The sequence below is a fragment of the Cygnus olor genome, chromosome 2 (genome assembly GCF_009769625.2).
Source record: "Cygnus olor isolate bCygOlo1 chromosome 2, bCygOlo1.pri.v2, whole genome shotgun sequence".
Lineage (NCBI taxonomy): Eukaryota > Metazoa > Chordata > Aves > Anseriformes > Anatidae > Cygnus > Cygnus olor.
In genome coordinates, this window is record NC_049170.1 from 29,174,281 (window position 1) to 29,196,949 (window position 22,669).

General features: G+C 35.6%; 1 protein-coding gene across 1 annotated transcript in view; it reads right to left on the bottom strand.

Moving 5' to 3' along the window:
* Nucleotides 1-22,669, bottom strand: part of THSD7A (thrombospondin type 1 domain containing 7A) — a 205,442-nt gene that overhangs the window by 63,647 nt on the left and 119,126 nt on the right. Inside the window, 3 exon segments of the mRNA XM_040550373.1 lie at nt 1,147-1,262; nt 4,330-4,564; nt 12,602-12,793. Of these exon segments, the coding sequence (XP_040406307.1) occupies nt 1,147-1,262; nt 4,330-4,564; nt 12,602-12,793 (543 nt within the window).

Below are 22,669 nucleotides of genomic sequence, written 5' to 3' on the forward strand. Positions count from 1 at the left end.
TGCTGTCGTATTTAAGATTAAGCTTTGTTAAATCACTCACTACATTATATCAACAAACATATTGCTGCTACTTTCTTACAAGTGAAGTGTATGATTTCATCTGCAACACTAGTTATCAGTGGAAGATGCAAAAGGCAGTTTATGACATATCATAGAATCATAGAATATCTGAGTTGGAAGGGACCCACAAAGATCATCGTGTCCAGCTCCTGGGTCTCCCAAGGCCTGCCCACCCACCTCCTCACCCCCCCCCCCCCCCCCCCCCCCCCCCCCCCCGAAATAAAAATGTCAGATCATGTGTCTGAGAGCGTTGTCCAAACACTTCCTGAACTCTGTCAGGCTTGGTGCTGTGACCACTTCCCTAAGCCTGTTCCAGTGCTCAACCACCCTCTTGGTGAAAAACCTTTTCCTGATATCCAGCTTGAGCCTCCCCTGTCACAGCTCCATGACGTTCTCTCAGGTCCTGTCTCTGGGTACTGGAGAGCAGAGATCAACACCTGCCACTCTGCTCCCCTTGTGAGGAAGCTGTAGACCACGATGAGGTTTCCCCTCTGTCTCCTCTTCTCCAGGCTGAACAGTCCAAGTGACTTCAGCTCCTCGTACACGTCTTCCCCTCTAGACCCTTTACCATCTTTGTTGCCCTCCTTTGGACACTCTCGAACAGTTTTATATATCTTTTATACTGCGGTGCCCAAAACTGCACACAGTACTACTCCAGGTGAGGCTGCACCAGCGCAGAGCACAAGGACAACCCCTTCCCTTGACCAACTAGTAATGCTGTGCGTGATACACCCCAGGATACGGTTGGCACTCCTGGCTGCCAAGGCACACCACATATAAGCAGGCAAAATGGAAAAAATAGGTACTTATGGAAAATACAGAAAAATAAGCAAAACAGAAAATAGAAGACATCCTTCGAGACAAGAGTCTGTAACTAGAAGTTACAATGGATTTTAGAGGCCACTAAATAAATTTTCTACACTGTTCTATGGGCAGAAACACTACTTCCCTGCAGCTGCTGTATCAACTATTACATTTCCACTGTCAGAAGAAGGTGTGTGTAAGTATTCTGCCAAAAGTGACTCCTGATCTGACTATACTTCTTTTCTTAAAATCTCTCTACTAGCACACAAAGGATAGAATTACCATCTTGACATGAAGAAGGACACAACGTCCAGTCACTGAATGGAGTCACAATACAGTCCTTCCTACAGGGAAGAAGACATGGCCTCACTGCTTCTGGTCGGAGATTCTCGGGGCATCTAAAAAAAAGAAAAAGAAGCATTATCAAATAAACAATCATTCTGCAGTGAAGTGGTGAATCATGAGAGATACTGAATGTCTGCAGGTACACAAGGGGAGTGCTAGTTGCCCAGAACTCACCAGGACAGAGCTCAAAAACAGAACCTGTTAGAATTGAAATATCTCTGGTGGAAGCAAGCCAAAACTGGTGCATTCTGCACCTGGAGATTGAACTAAAAGAAGAAAAAAAATCATGATTCGTCATCTGCCATTCCAGACTCTTTCCTTTTCACTGTTATTTTAAAGCTTCAACATTATTGTAAAGAAAAGCCGTCTAGCTTAGTCTAGCAAAATACATTTCTACCTCTTCACAAATTTACTAGAAGCATAAATTCTGGCAAGAGGCATATCTGGCATAAATAATGCTGCTAACCCAGGAATATATAGGTATAAATTGGCCATGATTATGACAGAAACCAGAAACGGTTTGAAACTACCAGATCAATAAGTCTGCGGAAGACCGTCAGAAGGGACAGGAGACCTTGCTTATTTTAAGAAGAGGCTCGATCAGTATATAAAAGGGATTATTAGACTTCCACATATGGGACTCATTAACGCAGGTCACTTTCCCAGTTCTGTTTTTCTATTAAGAACAAACAACCTTCTACACTGCATTATGTTTTCAAAAGATGCTATAGCTTTTGCAGAAGTACTGCAAATCTTTAAAATAATTTCAAAATGGCTATTGCCCTAAAAGCGCACAGAATGTGGACTGTCAGAGGATTACAAAAAAAGGTATGAAACAACATCACTTCTACATTTTGGAGCATTATTAAAAAACATTACTATGATTTTCCTCTTGTTGGCTGCCAGGCATCTTGGACCAGAGAGATAAGAGACCAATTTTATATTTGGATTAGATCAGCTAGGGAAGCTTGGGGAAGCATGAGGCATTCAGGCTGGAGGGAGCACTGACAAGTGTAATGATGAGTTACCAAGAAAATGTGGCCTCTGTTGTCAGTGGAGAACTACACCTGTGTCAGCAGGGGAAGAAGAACTGGTGAAAAGAGAAGAAAATTAGAACTGCAGATTTACAGGAAAATATTCTTCAGCAATAATATTTGCTAGTTTACTGTCTGAGTTTTCCTGTCAATTCACATACTCTTTCCAAAGTATGTTCCATTCCTGTGAACCTACACCAACTTTTTGCCTATAATGAGGCCTCTTGTAATGATATCTCCACCCTTTAAAGAAAGTTTCTCCCCTAAAATATGAATGCGAAGAACCATGCAAAATTATAGCTATAGCAACAAAAATCTTCATAATGTCTTCATAAGCCCTGTCTATCTTTTTAAGTTAAATTTTGCCTTTTATTTTGTATGGGATTCATAAAATCAGATTATGTACGCATGGGTGTATTATATATAGTGTCAGGTACACTTTAAAAAATGATCTGCCACCAATCATATACAGTGACTACATTGTCAGGAATTTTCTCTAGGGACAAAATTCAAAATGTTTCTGAGCAATATGGAACACTGGCTTACTAATGTTTTTTTCCTTAAGGAACAACAGAAATTATAAGCATACAGAAAAGTCTGAATTATATACTTTCACTGTTTCACTAACAACTTCATCTTTCAGGAGCACTGTACATTACAATTCCTCTTCAGATCCTTGGGCAAGGCAATTAGGTCAATTAGAACACCATTTCTATCTTTTTATATTGTTTGTATTTAGTATATGTGGCTTAAAGCAATGTATTGATTTTTTTGGCATTCCTTACTCAAGGTCAAATTAAACAGAAGAGATACAAGCTGAAGTCTGTAACTTGTGAGGTAGATAGGGCCAACAATATTGATTCTATCATTCCACAGTAATCCTTTTTATTAAGGGGAGTTTAAAACAAGGTTCCTATTTACATTTTCATGTCAAATGTCAAGTTCTTTAAAAATGATTCGGTAATTTTAATGTGACAATTTGATGGATCAACCAATACTTTTTTTCTCATTTCACATGATTCATTTATGACACAATAAAATAGTCATACTCCCAAAAATTTAAGGTCAGATCAAAGGCAGAGGCATTACCAGATTTTAAAAGGAAGATAAATCATTAGTGTTTTTTTTTTTTTTTTTTTAAGTAAAATGAATAGCAAATAAAAGATATAGTAGTATTGTGACTGAATGGAACACAACTCAATGTAGACATAGAACAATTTAGGTTACTGAATAGGCTGGTGTGGTTCGCCATAGTTCCATTTAAAATAAACTAGGAATAAGTCTATTGTTGAATAAAGCAAGAAATGGTAAATATTTAGTGTAAGAATAGCTGCCTCATGGACTTTCTAAAAGACCTCTGCTCTCATCTCTTCCGGCTCTGAATCTCTTCTGAATGGGACATATTTACAGACTGACAAACTGCATGGAGATACTATCAAATGCATTTTTTTACTAGTAGCTAATCCGTATTTAACCCTGGTTAAGAATTTAACCCTGGCTGAGAATTTAAATCATTGGACAAAAGGGATGTCTTAGGAAAACATGGATATGGGGGAAAAACAAAACAAAAACCTCACAAAGAAAGGCTGTCAAACTAGTGTTCAAACTAATGCTGTGTCAGAGCTCTACTATGCTTGACCTCCTTGGTCTGCTTCTGAGAACGTGCACTTTAACAGGTTGTACTGTATTAAGACCCAAAACTATATTTTTATGGGGAATTGCACGAATCCATACAGCACACTCCCATTTGGAGCTAACACAGGAATCTCGGAAATGGTGCTGCACTGCACACACACTACACACATGGCCCAAGAAATTCACTTTGACTCAATTTGAAGATGGTAAGGAGCCAACTGGACTTGGCAGCACAATCACCGCTCTAAATATCACCCATAAAAATCAAGTGTGAAAGGTACTTCAGAGTCCTTCAGTAGCTTCAGTTTTGTGTTTTTAAAAGACAAATTGTTCCTTTATGAGAACACAAAGATTGGGAGGAGGTGGGAGTATCGTCTTCACATGCAGTCATTTGTCAGCAAGATCCAAAAATAATCCCATTATGAAAAGATAATTTTTTTAAGATCTTTACTTTTTTGGGCCCACTTGTCCCACGTTGACTCTCACACAGATGACTTTTCTTGTCTGCATCCCCACAGAACAGGTGGCCTCCCCATTCCAGCTGGCAGAGGAGTTGAAAGCAGACACAGATGCATCTTCTATGCACTGTCCCCACGGGCCTGTCTGCCAATGATACACAGTGCAAGAGTGCTCGTTACAGCTGCGGGTTTCCTGTAGTGCACTACTATTCGGACACTGTATTCCTCCTGGAACAATATAACAGGGCAAAAGTTCATGGAATGGAAGAAAATAGGGAGGGGAGGGGAAACCTGAAATCTTATTAGTTATATATTATCACGTTGATTACATGAAATAAGTGCTATTCTTTCTTCCTCCTCTCCATATGCCCAATACTCACTTTGGCAAACTTTAGTGAGCAGAATACAGAGAACAGAACATACATGGATGGCAAATGTAAATGCATATTATGAGGAGAGTAAAATAATCATAATTTATATAACACACTACTTTAATGTCTTTTGAGTATTCTACAGAATTTTTATTTAGGGGTTCCCTAAAAAAAGACCGTAAGAGATAACGTAAGGAGTTAGGATGGCTCTAGGCAGAAGAAATGGTTAAGTGTTCTAGTTATGCATGCCTAGAGACCACTGTTTATGTCCAATTCATGGATCAATTAAAAATATTTTTGGAGCTCTTGTCCTAGGTCCCAGTGGATATTTATCCATGTTACGTAATTACCAAAGAGGGTGGCACAGCTGGCAATTTCTGGTGCAGATTGAGATAACAAAAGCTGTTGCAGGTTAAGATTGAAATGCATTCATGTGTCAATAATTGTGAAGAAAAGCTCAGATAATGCTATCTATGTTGTGTCTGATTTCAGATAGTGTGTTCAGTTTTTTACATTCAAGCACTTCAAAGCTAATTTAGGCTCCTAATCCTGCACAAGCAAAGAGAAATCTTTCTTACTAGACTTGATCATAGGCTACTAAATATCTAACATTGTGAGTATGTATCATGTCTGCTGGACGCTACCATGCTCTGGTGCTACTAGATATAGAGAATCTAGGTTTAAGAATTTACATAAGCATTCATATTTAGGAACAGGAATACAATAGGACTCCTAACTACATATGATAGAAAGCCAGGGAAATCCTAAATAATGTTTTACGTCTTTCCTAAAATACTAGAACAGTAAGAAAGATAACTGAACGAGGTGGTTTTTTATTAGTTCCTGCATATGAACCATACATTGCTTTTCTCTGAAAAGAAAAATGTGTGCTCACACCAAGCACACATCAGAAAGCACATCAGCTTTTCTGTCCCACCACAGAACTTTAGGTTGACCTCTTGCCCTACAGACAAACAAGAAGGAAGGGGTTTTAAGCACTTATTACTGGGACTGATTAAACAAACAACAAACAATAAGTGTAATAAGACACAATGTATACTTGAAGTTTTCCAATGTGAATAAGTGTCACAATTAGAATACATTCTAATTGATACCCTAAGCTGGATTTGTGAAACATCTAGTTCTGCAGCAAACATGAGGAAAGGGATGCTCTAATGAAATCACAGAACAAAATCCAAATCCTCAATTTTCTATTTTCATTGAGATATTTAAAGTTCTGAATCAGGGCAAAAAAAATATTAATGCAACCAAGCAACAGTAAATATCGTATTAACTAAGAAGTCATGAAAAAGACTAGCTAATCGTAAATTTAATAAAGGGGGGTTAGAAACACCTAACAACTTGTGAATGCAATTAAAAAAATACTAAAATCGCATTGGTTTTGGCTCAAAACTGATGCAATTCAAGTCCATCAGAATTGCTTTAAATATATTTTCATATGCATAGCAGCACGACAAAGCAAATTATTTACATTTTGAAAAAAAAATAAAGAAAATAGAAAAAGAAATGGTAAAACAAAATTATGGTTATGTGGTAAGTTTCAAAAAGTTATTCAAACATCTTCCTTCAGGAAATGAAAATCCTTTCAAATAGCGCCAGCAGACAGCAAGATAATTAGGAAGTATTGTAAATTAAAAAAATAAATAAATAACAATAATAAGAAGAACTATAGTACAGTCTCAAATTATTTTGCATAGGAGAAAACTGATCCACAAGAGACTAGACGTGTTCCACCAGTACAAGAGTTAAGGAACAGACAATCTAGAAGGGATAAAAGAATGTTGTTAAACTAACTACTTCTATCTGGTGTTACCTCAGAAGAAAAAAAAAAAGGGGGGGGGTATTCAAGGAAAATCATATATTAAAGGGAGGGGGGAATGTTTCCCCAGGAACGGATGCCATATCCATCATTTCCTAAGTTCCTAATGTATTAGAGAATAAAATGACAACTTGGATTCAGTTTTGACAGCCATACAAAAATGTATATTCGGGGAAAAAGTGAGAGCGACATTGACTTACAATAGAAAAAATTTGGGGCGTGAATGTCTGCAGCTCAGTGGGAATCCAGTTCTGTTCAGATAAAACCAATAGTTAAGAAAACTGTAAAAAAACAAACAAAATGGAAATAATACTACTGAAATATGATGCAACTATCAGTAGTATTAAATAGTAGTATTAAAAGCATACTATTTATGTATAAATCACTGTGCCATTCTCTTCAGGAAAATAACATTTGCTTGTGCACCCTCAAATTAAAACAGGCACAGAAAAAAAGAATGGTCTGGAAAACTGGCAATTTGACTTGCCCTTTATAACATCTACATAGGGATAACAAGATCAGTGCTGCTAAACTTTAAGAGCATTTCACTAAACGAGGACATGTTTCACAGAAACATAAAAAATAATGAATATCACAGAAAAAAATAATTTTATCAGAATACATGAAAAAGGGTATGCAATACTAAATATATTTTATATAATACATGAATAGATGACTGTAAATAATTCCTTGGCAAAACTAAGTAATCATTTCAAGGTATAAAAAACAGTTGGAGTTGAAGCATTTTTTTGGTTTTGAATACTTAGACAAAGCACATTTGGAAATGAAAGGTTAGTTTTAAAGAGGGACTTGCATATTACTCGTAAAATAGCACAGATAAGATGGTAGTTTCCTTGAATGCTTTTAACAGAATTGTCAGAGCCTTAGCTTGCTTTTCTGCCTGATTTGGAGCTCATAATGGGTAAGACACATTGCTGCAGGATATTCAAGGATTGTACTTTGTAAGTCTTTTCAGTGACACTGTCTTGATAACTTACAAATTTTGAAATGCTTAACACTTTTTAAAGCCTTTAAGGATCATTTTAATTAATAATTTTGCTATCACTATTTTACAAATGCATGTAATTGTATATGTGCATTCTCAAACTTAAGGTTTGAGAAAAGAGATGTGACTGATGTGCCTCTTGACAGCAAGGTGTTATTCATTTCTTTGCCCTAAGAATGAGATAGGCACTCCTTGAAGTAGCTGCACTTCTTGAAGACACATGTGGTCAACATGTACAGACCATAGAAGAAGACCCTGTTGGTGCATACTCTTGTTCCAGTTCTACTTCCTCACCCAGCGCATGTTAATTATGCAAACCAAGCTGAAATACTCAACACAAGCAACTTTGAGAGACCTGACTTCAAAAAAAACAGGGCAGGAGTCCAGGAAAAGGAGAAGTCTGTCCTCAAGTCTTTCTGTGTATAGGATTTGAATCCCAAATCCCTGACACTAGGCAGAAATCTGAACTGAGGGTCTTCTGAGTGTAAGGGGAAATATGGTAACATCCTTTCCCTGGCTTTCTTTCACACGCAGGTGCCAAATAGTTTTGCAAGTTTAGCTTGAGAATTCAGGCTTCCCAGTTCCAAAGTTATGTATTTTTTTTAATTCCCTTTTCAGTTGAAATTAGTTATAATTTATCAACATATTTGTCTTATCCAAAACTGATCCTTTGGTGAATAGGCAGTCTGTCAGGAAAACAATTACTCAATTCCGTGCTCTCTGCTTTAATTACAAAGCATTATTATTTCAAGCTAGAAAAATACAAAAAATAAAAACAAACCTAATAAGCATAGGAGGAGTAAACAATTTTAAAAGCCTTAAGTATAACTATTCTTTAACAGCTATGAAGTCAAAGTGCACTGGAATTTTAACAGTAATGAAATTTTAAAGCATGTCAGCCAGAATTTGCCTAGAGTTCAGAAGAAATTCCTTTGATCCAACTATTCCTTACAGGTTCAGTAAATCAATCTTGTAGATATATGAGAAGTATGAACTATTTGCCCCTGTCAAACAGAATACCTGATTAGATAGACAACTGATATTTTATGCTACCTAACTCAGTGATGTTTAATAGTCTGTGATATATGAGATCATACTGAATAGTCTTTCTGGTGTTATACTCTGCTAATCTATGAACGTATAATAGCCACAATAAGATATTGGCATGCATACACATCACTGCCCTAAGAGAATGTTTCAAACAAAATCAGAGTGAAGGATGATTTTATTACATTCATCTTTTATTTTATTATTTGCTTTTGACTTTTCTTTTTAAATCTTTGTGTTTTGAAAAAAAGTATCAATCATTTACTACTGATAAACACTTGGAATGTAACCCCATTAGTTTTATGCTATATGACTCTACTATAATCAATACAAAATCAGTCTGCATATCTAAAAAACTAGACTCATTTAGTAATTTTTAGTCTGAGGTCGTGATCTATGCCAAATAATCTTAGAGCATATTACTAATTATAGAAGATTTCCTGTAACCAGAAAATAAAGTTTAAATTAAATCATAAATAGAAAATAAAAATAGACAAACTGTACATTTGATTGAGATAGGCTGAAATGTATATGACGCCTTTACTGGACTTCATATGTAGAACTATATGATGCATCAGGTAACACCACCGTGACCTTTGCTGTCATTTTAAATTTGGAGACAATGATTTTCCTGAGTTTCTTACTGTACCATGAAGATGTATTTGACAGTGACACAAATGAGCCACCACTATAGGCATGCTCACAGACAGGCAAATTTATAAATAATTTCACCTTTCAAACCTTCAAGTTGAGGACAACACTCTCAGAAAATATATCAAAAATTGTTATTTTTGACACCTGTTTTCGTATGGAGTCATCTCACATACCACATACAATCTTTATCGTGAGGAAAGAGACTCCTCTCTCCTTCCCCTTTCCCCACCGGGTGCATGTAAACAAGCCCATCCTGGATGGGCATAACTACACTGTGCTTGAGGCTCTGTAATGTATTGTTTGACCACACAGAAGAGATGTTGTTCTGGATAAGGTAATGCTTCTGAGAGCACATACAGCAAAGGTCACTGCCTGGCTTGAGCAGAAGTTTGGGGCTGGAGGGGCAGTTGGTAGCAGGAGATGAGCTCATTAGAAAAGTTTGTTACAACTGTAAATTACATATACCTTCAATTTTCCCTGTGAAGCTATTCTTGTAACCAAGAAATAATAACTACTGAATTATTTCTATTCTAAGTAATCGCAAAAATAGATTATACTGCAGCTCTTTCCTGGTGGCCCTTTACACTAACATGATGGCTTCTTTAAACCACTCCAGCAGCATAGATAGCAGGGAAGTAAGAAGAAAAATAACAGCTTAAATGTGAAATGGCATAGCTCTATCACAACATTTAACAAGCAAAAAGAAAGTATATAGTACTTTTTATTTTAAAAAGGAGAGAAACTGAACAAAAATAATACTGTGGTAAGATGTCGTCCAAGATCCAAATACAAGAACATAATTAATATGTATTTACAGACCCTCAAAAATGTCAATAGGGTGTTCATGTTCAAGTATCCTAATGAACAGGAATTAACCTCTCTGGATTGTAATAATCCTTTCATATGCAATGCCTGTAACTCTTTGAATTTGCTAGGTTTGTAGGCTGAATTATCCATGACTAGCAGTAGGATATGTGTGATCAAGAATTCACAGAGATAAACTAGGACTCCTTATGCCACCTTAGAGGACATATTTAGTGTATTCATGGGTTGACAGCAGACTTGCGCATTCTTTCATTAATTAACATAAAATCCGATGTCACAGGAATTGTGTATTTGTATGCAAGAATTTTTATTTGTCCTATAGTGTTCTGAATTAAAACTCCCATATATCATCGATATACTCTACAGGAATTACTATGAAATAACCTAACCTAGCCTGCCTCTCATACCAGCCATTCAAGAAAAAGTTCAAAAATCCAGAAGGGAACACAAGTGGGACTGTTTGCCTGAACAGAACTGAAAGTTATTTTCAGGACTCAGTTTTAGTGTGTAAATGGAATTACTGTCTTATGTTTATGAGACTTGGGATTGTTAGTTACACAAGACACTTACAGAATTTTCATTAACAGTAACATGTTTTTCATAAGCTCTGAACAAAACTGAGAACCATATTCTGTGTCTCAGAACACAAAATGATTTCCCAGCACTAACTATGCAATCAGTGCTTTACATTTTGGTAACGCGGCTGATATCTGTCACGCAGTTCTGGAGGTGAGAAGTTATTCAGTTATTTGTCATTCAGGAAATCACTAAAAGGTATAAGAGACTTAAGAGAAGAAAAGTGACAAAGTCTAATTGCAGTGAAACATACACAAACACAAAACATAAACCGACACTTTTTGAACATAATACAAGCAAAGGTGCTCTGTTTGCAGCCAGAGTTGTGACTACACTCTAGCTTTGGAAGGTTCCTTTTTTTTATATATATTTTTATTCTCTGGAGTTTTTACAGAGCACAAAGGACCAAGATGTGAGTGAATTGCTATAGGATAAATAGAGATACCAGCTTGTATCCTTAAAAAAGCATAGAATAACATCATCTCTGAGTAGTGGTGAAGAGGCCAGGGTTAGAGGAAAACAGAAGTGCTACAACAGCTAGGTAACAAGTTAGCTTTCTCAGCCATAGTTTAGGGCTCGCTTCACTACTGTCTGTGTGGATTGAGACCTGTCAATCTTCTTGGTGCCAATTCCAGTCATTGCACAACAGACATAAATAAAATTCCTATACTTAAAATTCAGCCTACGCTTCACCGCTTTGCTGCATCTGCTGCCTTATATATTATCCTGAGATGTGTTAAGTACCAAAGTCAGAATGAATAAAACAATAACTTTTTTTTTTTTTTTTTAACAAAAGAAGCATAAGAACAGGGAGTCATTTTCTGGAGTAATTCAGGTTTTCACTTCTGTGGCATGGTTGTCAGGATGTCAAATTTCTATCTCCAGTAAAACTGCATAAGTATATGGAAAAATCTATTATCTTGACCTATATGGAAAAGCAAGTAGCACATATATATATATTTGCATTATCATTTGAAAATATAGCTCTGTATTTCCTTCAAAATGAATCCATTTGACACACTATAAAATAGAGGCAACATAAAAACAATTTCCTTTCTAATTTTAAGAGTATTTTCACTTTGTGGCATAGATCCATCTAAGTAATTTATTATCTGAATCACCTACTAAAATGAGTATAGTTCTGATGCCTCTTACACTTCTAACAAAGGTCACTTTCAGGGAAAAGGCTGAAGTGCCTTTCTTGCAATTACCTGAATTCTGTCAAATACACAGTATATCTTGGCAATGAAATTAACTGTGTTTGCAAACAGAGAGGTGTTTTGATATACAATGATGCCTGTTCCTTTCCTTCTTCATTTGTCAGAAAGGTTATTTGCCTGCACTACTTCCATATCTTACAGTTTCATATCTCAGCTAAATTTCATCTTATTCATGAATGAAGATTCATAGGGTAAAACCAAAGTTTCACAATGAATAAAAAGGTTAATATGGTGACAGTAGTTACCCATTTGGGCTAAGAATATTAAAAGCCATTTTTTGGTGTTAGAACCCATTAAAACTCTTATCTTTTCAGCATTTGGACTCACATCTTTGCAAAACTGGACCAAAATTATAACTAGGGTTACCAACAGTCCTCTATAAATATCTTTCATTAAGATTTGCATAGAATAAATAGAAAATAGGAAGTAAAAACAGTAACATTATGCAAAATATTAACAAAAAGTAACATAAACTGAATTAAGTGAAATAAATCTTTAAAACAGCTTTAGGTGTTATGATTAAATTTAGCATTTAAATTAAATTAAATTTAGGATTTAGCATTTAAATACGATTTCTATTGTTTAAAAAACAATTGAACAAATAAACAAAACCAACACAGCTCCATCCAATAATTTGTTTCTGTTGGTCAAAAAACTGCTTTGGCATTGCCAAGACAAATGAGAATTCACAATCGAACAAGAGTTTACAAAAGTATGTGACCTTACCTTCACCTGCATACGCTAGGATTGAGCGGGCACGCATCTGCTTTCCTTCTGTGGTTTTCCCGGAGCAGGTGTGTGAGCAGGAGGACCATGCAGACCACATGCTGAGCACACAGTCCTTTGGGCATGGAGCTTCGCAGACAACAGGGATTGGGTAAATCGCATCTCTACACAGCTGTCTGTCAACCTCTTCTCCTGGGAAAGAAAAGGCCAGTAGCAGTCTATCATTTGTTAAATTAACTTAAAATGAGCAATCTAGCCCAGATGGGCACACAAATAAATTAGATTCTGTTCTTCTATATAAACAAGATAAATAGATTTCTTATTACAATGACTTGTCTCCTCTGCCTTGATGTGAGAAGAACATGCTGAAACCTTGTTTAATTTGATATTCTGCTGAAGCAAATACCAGCCTGGGTGGTCTTTAGGCTTTTGCTTTGTTATTGTATATTTGATTCCACAGAAAGTCCTCGTGTGAATAACAGAGCATATAATGCAGCTACAGAAAACTGCATGTGTGGAAATGCAGGTACCTTAATCACTTAGTCTTCATCCATGTTTGTGGGAGAAGTGGAAAAATATCATACCTTTCAGCTAAGACAGTTTTATAACCCACAATTTATCCTCTGAATTGCAGTCGTGAATCAAAATATGAAGAGTTGCAGTAAGCTGCAATCAGAGACTGTTGTTTGGTTATAAAGATCACCTTTTATTAGGCATGCCAGTGACACATCACTGTCACAGAAGTACAAAAAGATCTCTGCATTTATATTCTGTCACAGCAATGTACACATTTCATTATAATAAAAAGACCCAGACTGGTATAAATTCTTTAATGAAATACTACCTAGTGTTTAAGTACTGCTTTTATTTTTGGTAAAGAAATCACAGGAACACTGAGATCTCTCTGAATAGCATCCTAATCACAAAGTGGTTAATTTGTAAGGTGTCGTATCATTTGCTGATCAAATCAGTTAATATCAATTAAATGAGGGATGAAGGAATGACCACATATTCAGAGGTCAAAAAGTCTCACTGACAGTGACAAAAGGCTGAGGAGAAATCTTCACTTTGGAGACGGTACAGGAAAAAATGAAGAGAGAGACTTTTTTAAATCCACTGTTTTAGAGTTATAGCTTTGTAATCATACAAACCAATTACAGAAATTGTTTTCAAAAAAAAGCACTGGGAACTGAGCAGTAGCCCAATATGTAATGACAGTTTCAAGGAACTTTGAAAAAGTTGCATCTGAGAGTGCAATGGCTTCTGAGGCCCTGTTAACCACATACAACCAGAGCATGGAAATAGTCAGTCTAATTCATTAATAGGAAATCTGTTTTTCTTAAGTTTTCTGCAAAGCATATAATTTCAAAAGCAGCTGAATATGTTTCACGTTATATGATCCTTGCCATATGAGGACATAAAACCTTCTGTTTTATCTACTGAAATGTTATTGAAGCATATGTGATCTCAATGGAACTGAACCGTCTATAGTATAGCACTTGTAATGATCCATCATGACAGACCTTTTGTTTCAATAGTTAACGTCAACAAAAAACTGTCTCATTGAGATTTGCAATGGAAATAAGTCTTCAAAACAACAAAACATTTTCTGGAAATAAGGATAAAATGCTCTATAATTTAATGATAAATACATCAGCCAATGATAAAAACCACTACGTGGATTCTGAAAAGCTAAATCAGTGAGAAATGTGGATGCTGTAAATTAAGCCAAAGACCTAAAAATACTGCTTTCCCCAAGCCTCAAATTAGGCTTTTATTTCTTAACAAAATAATATAATTCATCAAGCAGTAATCTAAAGACAATCTACATTTTTTTTATCCAAGTATTACAGAGACTTAAAACCTCCCAAATAATAATCTCTGATAAACTAAGGTCCTGAAAATAGGAGGTTCTCTAGTACTAGCAACATATCATGATTCCCAGAATTATTAAAGACCAAATTCTTTATAAAAAGGGGAAAAGATGAGAGCCATCCATCCAATATCCCTTTAACCAACAGCAAATGTTTTATTCATATAGACTAGTCACAACAGAACTGCAAACATCAATCTTCCTTGGCTTTGCAAACCAGTGGAAGTCTTTTTAAGCTCATGCCTTTAAAATAGCCTGAAGTAGTCATATTTATTTGAATTATAAAGACCTTTGCGATCAAACTAAAGGGAAAAACAAACAAACAAACAAACAAAACCCAACCAATAGCTGTTTTTCCCCTACTACAAATAGAAATTTGAGCCCTGCAAAAGACTTCATGGATTTCCCACATCGAGTTCTGCTTCCCCCACTGGACTCAATCTTGGAATCAATCGCTCCTTCTCTCGTAACACAGGTCATCGCAGCCTGTCACCAGCATAGGAGGGCTTCTTGTCTGCTTCATCGGAATGACACACTGTTTAGCCTAAAGTACAAGAGGGAGGAGCAGCCTGCAAACTCCCTTTCCAAATGAAGGAAGAAAAGGGATGAACATTACTCTGACTATTCCACCTCCAGGTGAGATTCAATGAAGTAAGTTGTGGGGTCACCTGCATGTCTTGAAAGAAATACTACTATTACAATAAAGTTTGTCATAGTATGAATATACAACACTATATCAAGCTTATTTATCACCCACCAACTAAGGTGACTTTAACTCAAAACTCAAGCTAAATTTGTGGTCATGATGAGAAGTTGTGTTTAGTTTCACTAGTTAATTAAAGGACTATACATTTAAAACTAAAAAGTCTTCACTTTCTCCCAAATCAAAGGTCTTATCTTTTCCTTTTACAGGGAAAGTATTCTAGATATAGGTATCTTGCATATTAGCATTTAGATTTTGTCAACAGTCCAATTCTTATCTGATGAAGACAACAGCATAGAAATGCAGCTGAAAAGAATATTTTATAATGGGTATGTCTTCAGGGAGATATCTTATTTAGACAAAAGTGTTTCTGACATTTTACTAATGATTTTATGAACTACTTGACCTTTGTTGCCTTCCTTATAAAGTACATAGTGTAGTCAACTAACAGGAATCGCTCAACCATATGCTGGGAACAATGCCAATATAAAGATTAAAGCCACGTGGAAAAAGTCACATTTGAAAGTTTTCCATCTCTAGTCTAATAGTTTAATAGTTATTAATAGTTTAATAGTTTATACATTTATTTCACACAAGATATAAAGACAAACCTCCAAAAACATGAGTCAAAGGGCCCTGTCCTGAATTACTTATGTTCAAAGCAACAGAATGACAAACAAAAAAACAAACAAAACAGAAAGAGGAAAAAAGAGTATGAAATAAGAAAGTTGTTGACCACTGAACAGTTATTTGTCCATTAAAATTTCAAAGCAAGCAATAGTCCATATTCAGAAACAATGCTTATGTAGCTGAACGGTATTCCTCTCATGCAACAGATGCATACTTTGAGATAAATTCTCCAAACTGCACTAACAGGAGTAACTGCATGTAGCAATGGCTGGAGGCAAACGAGATTTTCTTTTTCAATGATTTTAATATGTCAGAAATTGTTTAAATCTTTATTGGGATTTATACAGATTTGTTTCATCAGAAAGGACTGCTGAGGAAATTTCATCCTTGAACTGTTATGCTGGCTCCAGCTTGGCAAGCAGCAAAGTGAGTCACTACAATAAAACCTCTTTGTGGCCTTCATGGTGTAAAGACCTTCTAGTTTGTGTGCATGCACCAGAGCCACTAGGGAACTTTTGAAATATTTAACTGCTTTAAATAAAACAAAAACAAAAAACTACTGGATAGGCAATTTTTTGCAGATTAAAGGCAGATAGCTTGTGACTAACATGCAGGAGGAACCAGCTGTTTTTAAGTATCAGACTGCATTCATATCACACTGTTCTTGTTTTATTACATTCACTAAAGAGATACAGCATGTAAAAATGCGGTTTAGATGCTACGGGCTGGCCTACAATGAGGAAGACACGTTCTGTATTTAGTGTAATCAAATCATGTCATTCCTTGGTTTTATTCTAATTTTATTTTATTTTTACTCATCTGTAAAATGGGTCTGATATTTAAGTTTATTGTAAAATGGCTTAAGATCTTTCCACTGGGAAGCATTCCTAGAGCTGGTAATGTTAGAGAGATATGGCAAGGAAGAACTCTTGCTTCTTCATCTTTTAATATGGTGCATGCTTCAGTGCACAGTAAAAACTTGCTGTCAAATTCTGACCTGTAGTAAATGGAAATGCAAGTGCTTAACAGAGGGCAAAATTATTTTAAAGCTTAAAAACAGTAAAATCACTGCTGGATTCAATGAGGCATGGAGAAAAACTGGGAAAAAAAAATAAACATAAAAGTGCTGTTGGGTCCTATGCAATACGGCAATGAACTTGGTCTCAGTCCTGTACGAGGAAGCCAGCTATTGTCTCTGAAAGTCTGAAATATAACCTGATACAAATTGTCAAAAATTGAAAATAAAATCACAGTAAATGGGATCAAATCAAGAGAGGGCTTTAAACATTAATATTGTAAGTGATTTTTAAAACACCTGTGGAATCAGTAAAGGACAGGAATATCACACAGTGGTAATACAAACCATACACTTATAAAGTTCATAAAGCAATTAATGACTGCAAGTGACCCTAAATGCTAAAACTGCAGACTTCAGCATCTGCACTACTTAGTCAGGTGTGTCAAATTTACTAATATTTCTGTGGCTAAGAAAAGAAAAATAGAACAATATCTTGTTTTTGTGGTTTCTGGTAGCCACCTATGATAGTCTGGTTTTAAATACAACAGACCACAGGAAGCTACAGCATCATTCAAGTGGTTTTAAATCTCCAAGTTTAAAATGAGAATGTAAAATACAAAATCATAGAAAAGATAAACAGTGCAAAGCACAACATGAGATGGATGTACTGTTTATACATACTAGGGGATATATTGCATATATGTCACAATATGTATAACTGGTCTCTCTGCTAATACTTCTGTTACCAATTTTCTTGTCTTGCCAGTGAACACTGCGTCATCCACTGGAAAACCTCTGTGCACCTGAAATTCTTGGTGAGGCACCCCCTGAGCTTTTGTGGGTGAAGAAGACCTGGTTCATCAACTTCAGTAATGCCTCTAAGCGTGGAGGCTTCTTTTTTTTTTTTCTTCCAGCAGGAAAAACTGCATCTAGTTCATACAATGTTAAAATCTATGAGTTGTGATGGTTGTCATTTACTGTTTCCTTCCTTCCCTGTTCAGAAAAAGAATCAACAGAAAAGTTTTACACTGCCTTCTATATGACTTGGAAAGGCTGAAACAACCAATGAGACTGTTCTTCATCCTGAATTCCCACGCAGTTTCCCATATACATTCTTTCCATATGAAGATCTGTATGTGTCCTTATGCTGGCACCCTTTTCAGCCTTTGAGCACATTCAACAACCTTCTCAAAGCAGCTGAGGAGCCAAAGCTGCTGTGTGAACTCTGCCTATTTAGAGCAACCCAGCCTTTGATTAGCTGTGAAAATATGCTGTATATATTCAAAACTCAGTAAAATCCAGTCTGCACTATATTCTGTTTTTCATATTGAACTTACTTCGCAGAATCACAGAATGGCTTGGGTTGGAAGGGACCTTAAAGATCACCTATTTCAATCCCACCTGCCATGGGCAGGGACACCTCCCACTAGACCAGGTTGCCCAAAGCCCCATCCAGCCTGGCCTTGAACACTTCTGGGGATTGGGCATCCACAGCTTCTCTGGGCAACCTATGTCAGTGCCTCACCACCTTCATAGTGAGTAATTTCTTCCTTATATCTAACCTAAACCTACCCTCTTTTATTTTAAAACTATTTCCCCTTGTCCTGTCACTAAACTCCCTGAGTACAGTGGCCCTCCACAGCTTTCCTGTAGGCCCCCCTTAAGTACTGGAAGGCCATAATAAGGTCTCCCCCAGAGCCTTCTTTTCTCCAGGCTAAATAACCCCAACTCTCAACCCCAACTTGAGCAACTCTCCATACCCAAAGCTAGTAAAGCATATACCTCTCCATTAAGAGTTTGTATACGTTATTGTTTTACAATTTTTGCATTATTTCCATAGATAGACAAAGATAGTTTAGCTGTCTTTAGCAAAAATGCATTTAAAAATTTTCTTACTGTTTTGAAGTACCTAAATATCTGCTTTAATTATGACTCAGGTCAGAAAATATGCAAGAAAATACCAGTCTAAAATATAAATGCCTTGAAATTACAAGAATATCATAAATAGATTAAAATAAATAATATGTATATATAAATATATATATATAAATAATATAGAAAAGGTTTTTTTTTTAATTTTTAGCTATCATTCTAAAGGAAACATGAGGAAAAAACTTCAGACAAAACACTGAAATAAAGGAAAACAGAAACTTGTTCAAATTTGAAGACTTTCCTCACTAATAACCTTGTCTGTATGTTGGCTGACTAGTCTAATACAAAATGGGCAATTTTTCATGCTACAAAAACACTATTAAAAACATCATTAAAATCAGACATTTCCAAATGATAAGGCACCTTGTATCTGCTAAAAAGGAAATAGTAATCAAACACAATAATAAATTAACATTATCATTTTCATTTGTAATGCTATTATACTAATTTCAAATCACCAAGCAATTATCAGTCCTCAAAGTTCACCAGAAAAGGATAAATCCTGTCTGCCTAGCATGAACTGTCATAGCAATTTAACTTTTTCTTCCAAACCACAGTTCTGCAGCAGTAATGGGGATTTTTTTTTTTTATTATTATCCATCAGAATAAGTAGAGAACTATATTGTGAACTATGCACAGAATAAAAGTGGAGGCTTGTAATACTTTCATTTTACTGCCCTTTTGGTGCTTGCCAAACCTGCTTATTCATGACTTTATCAGAACTGCTGAGTGCAAATTCAGTCACATACAGTGAATGAATTTTGAGGGGGCAATTCTTTTTTTTTTTTTCTTACACAAAAGGAACTGAGTAAAGCTGTCTTTCTCATAGCGCATGTCTCTAATTAAAATGCATACACTATTGCAAAAGGTTGACCCAGATTTTCCTGTAGGGAGAATTTAGTAGTTAATCCCTGAAAACCTAATCAAATAAGCCACTGAAAAGGGAAACAATAATATTTACATGCAATTCATCATTTACTGCCTTGTTTGGTAAAAGATTCTTAAATAAGAGTATTTGGAGAAAAAAAAAAAGCACATGCAACAGTATCAGAATGACTGACCATTTTTTTTTGTTCTTGAATCAGTTCAATACTTTATATATAATGCATACTTTGATAGACATGAGGAAACTCTTAAATGTTTTATTAATCCCAGCAGCCTTCAAAATATCTTGACAGTGTTTATTTATATCTACCTCAAAGATAAAGGTTGTCAATGTAAGCTTTAATGTTGGTAAAACAGCAGTGTCCTTGAAAACAATAGCAGCACTACGTTAGCTTATATACAATTGTTTTCTGTTCTAGTCACAGGATGACCAGCTGCCAAAAAATCTCTCTGCATGAGGTAGGTAGACAAATTGTGAGCATCTTAAAAATATTTAAACCTCTCTAATTATTGAACATTAAGCAACATTAAAATATAATTTATGTTCTCAATGTATTCTACTTCATTAGCTTCAAGGTTTTTCAACACAATGTAAAAAGATGGTGCAATTTTTCCTATTATTGTTCTTACTAAGTGAAGCTTCTGCATTCAGTTCTATTGCTTAGGTGCTGGTAGCTCTAAGTGTTAAATCAGTTGGCAATTCCCTAATCACATGCCTTTCTCTCAATTGGTTTTGCTAAGTAGCATTTGCATTTAATTAAGTATGTCTTAATTAGTTGATGGTTAATGTTCGTGAAGTCTTTTTCTTCTAAGAAGCCTAAGTAGAAATGGCACTGATTTCAATGAAGACAAATACTCCAATATTTCTCACATCTGTTTGTTATGCAAAAATGTAAGAAAGTTGCTCTAATAGTATAATGATATGAATGCATTGCTGGATCATAAACTGACTGGGCAATTTGTGTGTGAAAATTTACTGTTGTTTTGGTTCTTTGTGAAATTTCAAACAATAACACGCTATTGCTTACTAAAAGAAAATTATGAACACGACACTTGAGCTCATTATTAAAAAGAATCAACATCATGAATTTCATAAACAGGGATAGATTTTTCTTCAAATGAGAAACTTGCTAGCACAAGCACATAAACCTTCGTATCATTTACATGCTTACTGTGATGGCACACACAAAACTGTGACACACAGAGAAGACTACTTATGACTTTCGCTATGCAAACACTAGAAGACATGAAGACCTTTAAAAATATAATTTTAAAACGTGTTTTTGGCTTTGATAAAGCAAACATTTGCAATTGTTCTGTTCATGGCATTGACTGTTCATGACATGAAAAAGGAAAATGGCTGGATCCTAGAAACCTACTACATTGAGTGTTTCTTAAATCAAAGATAAGAGCATGACAACATAGTTGAGAAAAAAAATCTTCTTGAGATTTTCTATTTCTTAAAAACCACATTTTCCAAGCATGCAAATGTGAAGTAGTACATTTTACTAGCAATAACTTCTCAATGATGACCATGTTCAATCTTCATTGGGTATTCACCTTAGGCAAAAAATATTTTTGAGGAATGGAAAGGCAGTGGCTTCAAGAATCCCCATACGGATGGGGAAATCCAGTTACTATCAGTATCTGATTGCTTCTGTTGCCTCTGTGTAAGTAGACCACTATATGCTACTGCTACACTTCAGCTCTAGCTTAATTGCTAGCCTGTCTGCTAACCTTCCTCACAACACAGTGTATTTGCAGCTATGTAGAAAGAATGCGAATGACAGTGAATGACAGGTGACACCATTCAGGTGGTTGATAGAAATACTGAAAGATTTGAAAGCCATTCTGCTACTGAGATAAGGCAGCTTTGGTTTCAAAAATGCCTTTCCTGCCCTTAAGATCATCCAAAGTTTCAGTCATCCAATTTTCAAGAAAAGGGAGTCACTGCTAAGAAATCCAGGTCAGTATTCCTTCATGCATCAAGTAAAGGTTTGCATCACATGCATAACAGTTACAGGAACAATCACACCCAGAGTAACATTCCTTACTCTGAAATAATGAAAGCCACAAAAGGATAACTCTGAAACAAAAATGAAGAATACGTATATTTCCTTCTAATACTGTTTCAGATTGAAAATATCTCTGGATGTTGTTTAGATATGACTGGTTAAAAATAATGAACTCACATTCAGACACAATGTTAATGCTTCCGGTAATCCCACTTTCATGTCTGATAACAGAAGAACATATGTATCTCCATTTATATTAGAGTCATCTATCAGGATTACAGTCCTGTAGATACAGTCTAAATTTGACAGAGGGAAATAAAAACAGGGAAAGGAATAGTATTTCTTTATCCAAATAGTAGTTTTACAAGTAAAATGCAGTGCCATCTGTCACATGTGTAGGAAGGCCAGAGTAAACAGCAATATGAAACATATAATATTATATAACTATGTTAAATTGGAAATATATATATTTAACAGCACAGTCACCTGAGGTATTTGGCTAGGGAAAAAAAAAAAAAAAAACAACACAACTTAGACTTTTGCCAAAAAAGTGCAAAACTCTTATTTACCCTTGAATTCTTCAAGGAGAATGAAAATAAGCAAGAAGAAACTGTTCTGCTCTCTTTGTCATCTTAACAAGAAGAATGTTTTGTGGTATCTACATTAAAACTTTACTTATTCCTTTATCTAATCTCTTATTTTTCACTATTCTTTAATAGATTTTCTCAGGTTAAACAACCAAATTACATACATTTCACCTAGAAAATATGGAAAATGGTTTTCCATTTCTCACTGTATTTATGTACTGAATTTTGTAACTGTGATAACAAGGGCAGTATCAGTTCCACAAAACATGCAGAAATCACTTGGTTACCTGTGAAGCTCCCAATTAAATAAAAATACATGTATATATATAAAATACCATTTTTATACATGAGGTCAGTTCTTCCACTGTACATACAGAGGCACAGTGAAGGTGTTGTACAGCATATTTTGTGTTATGCACACTGTC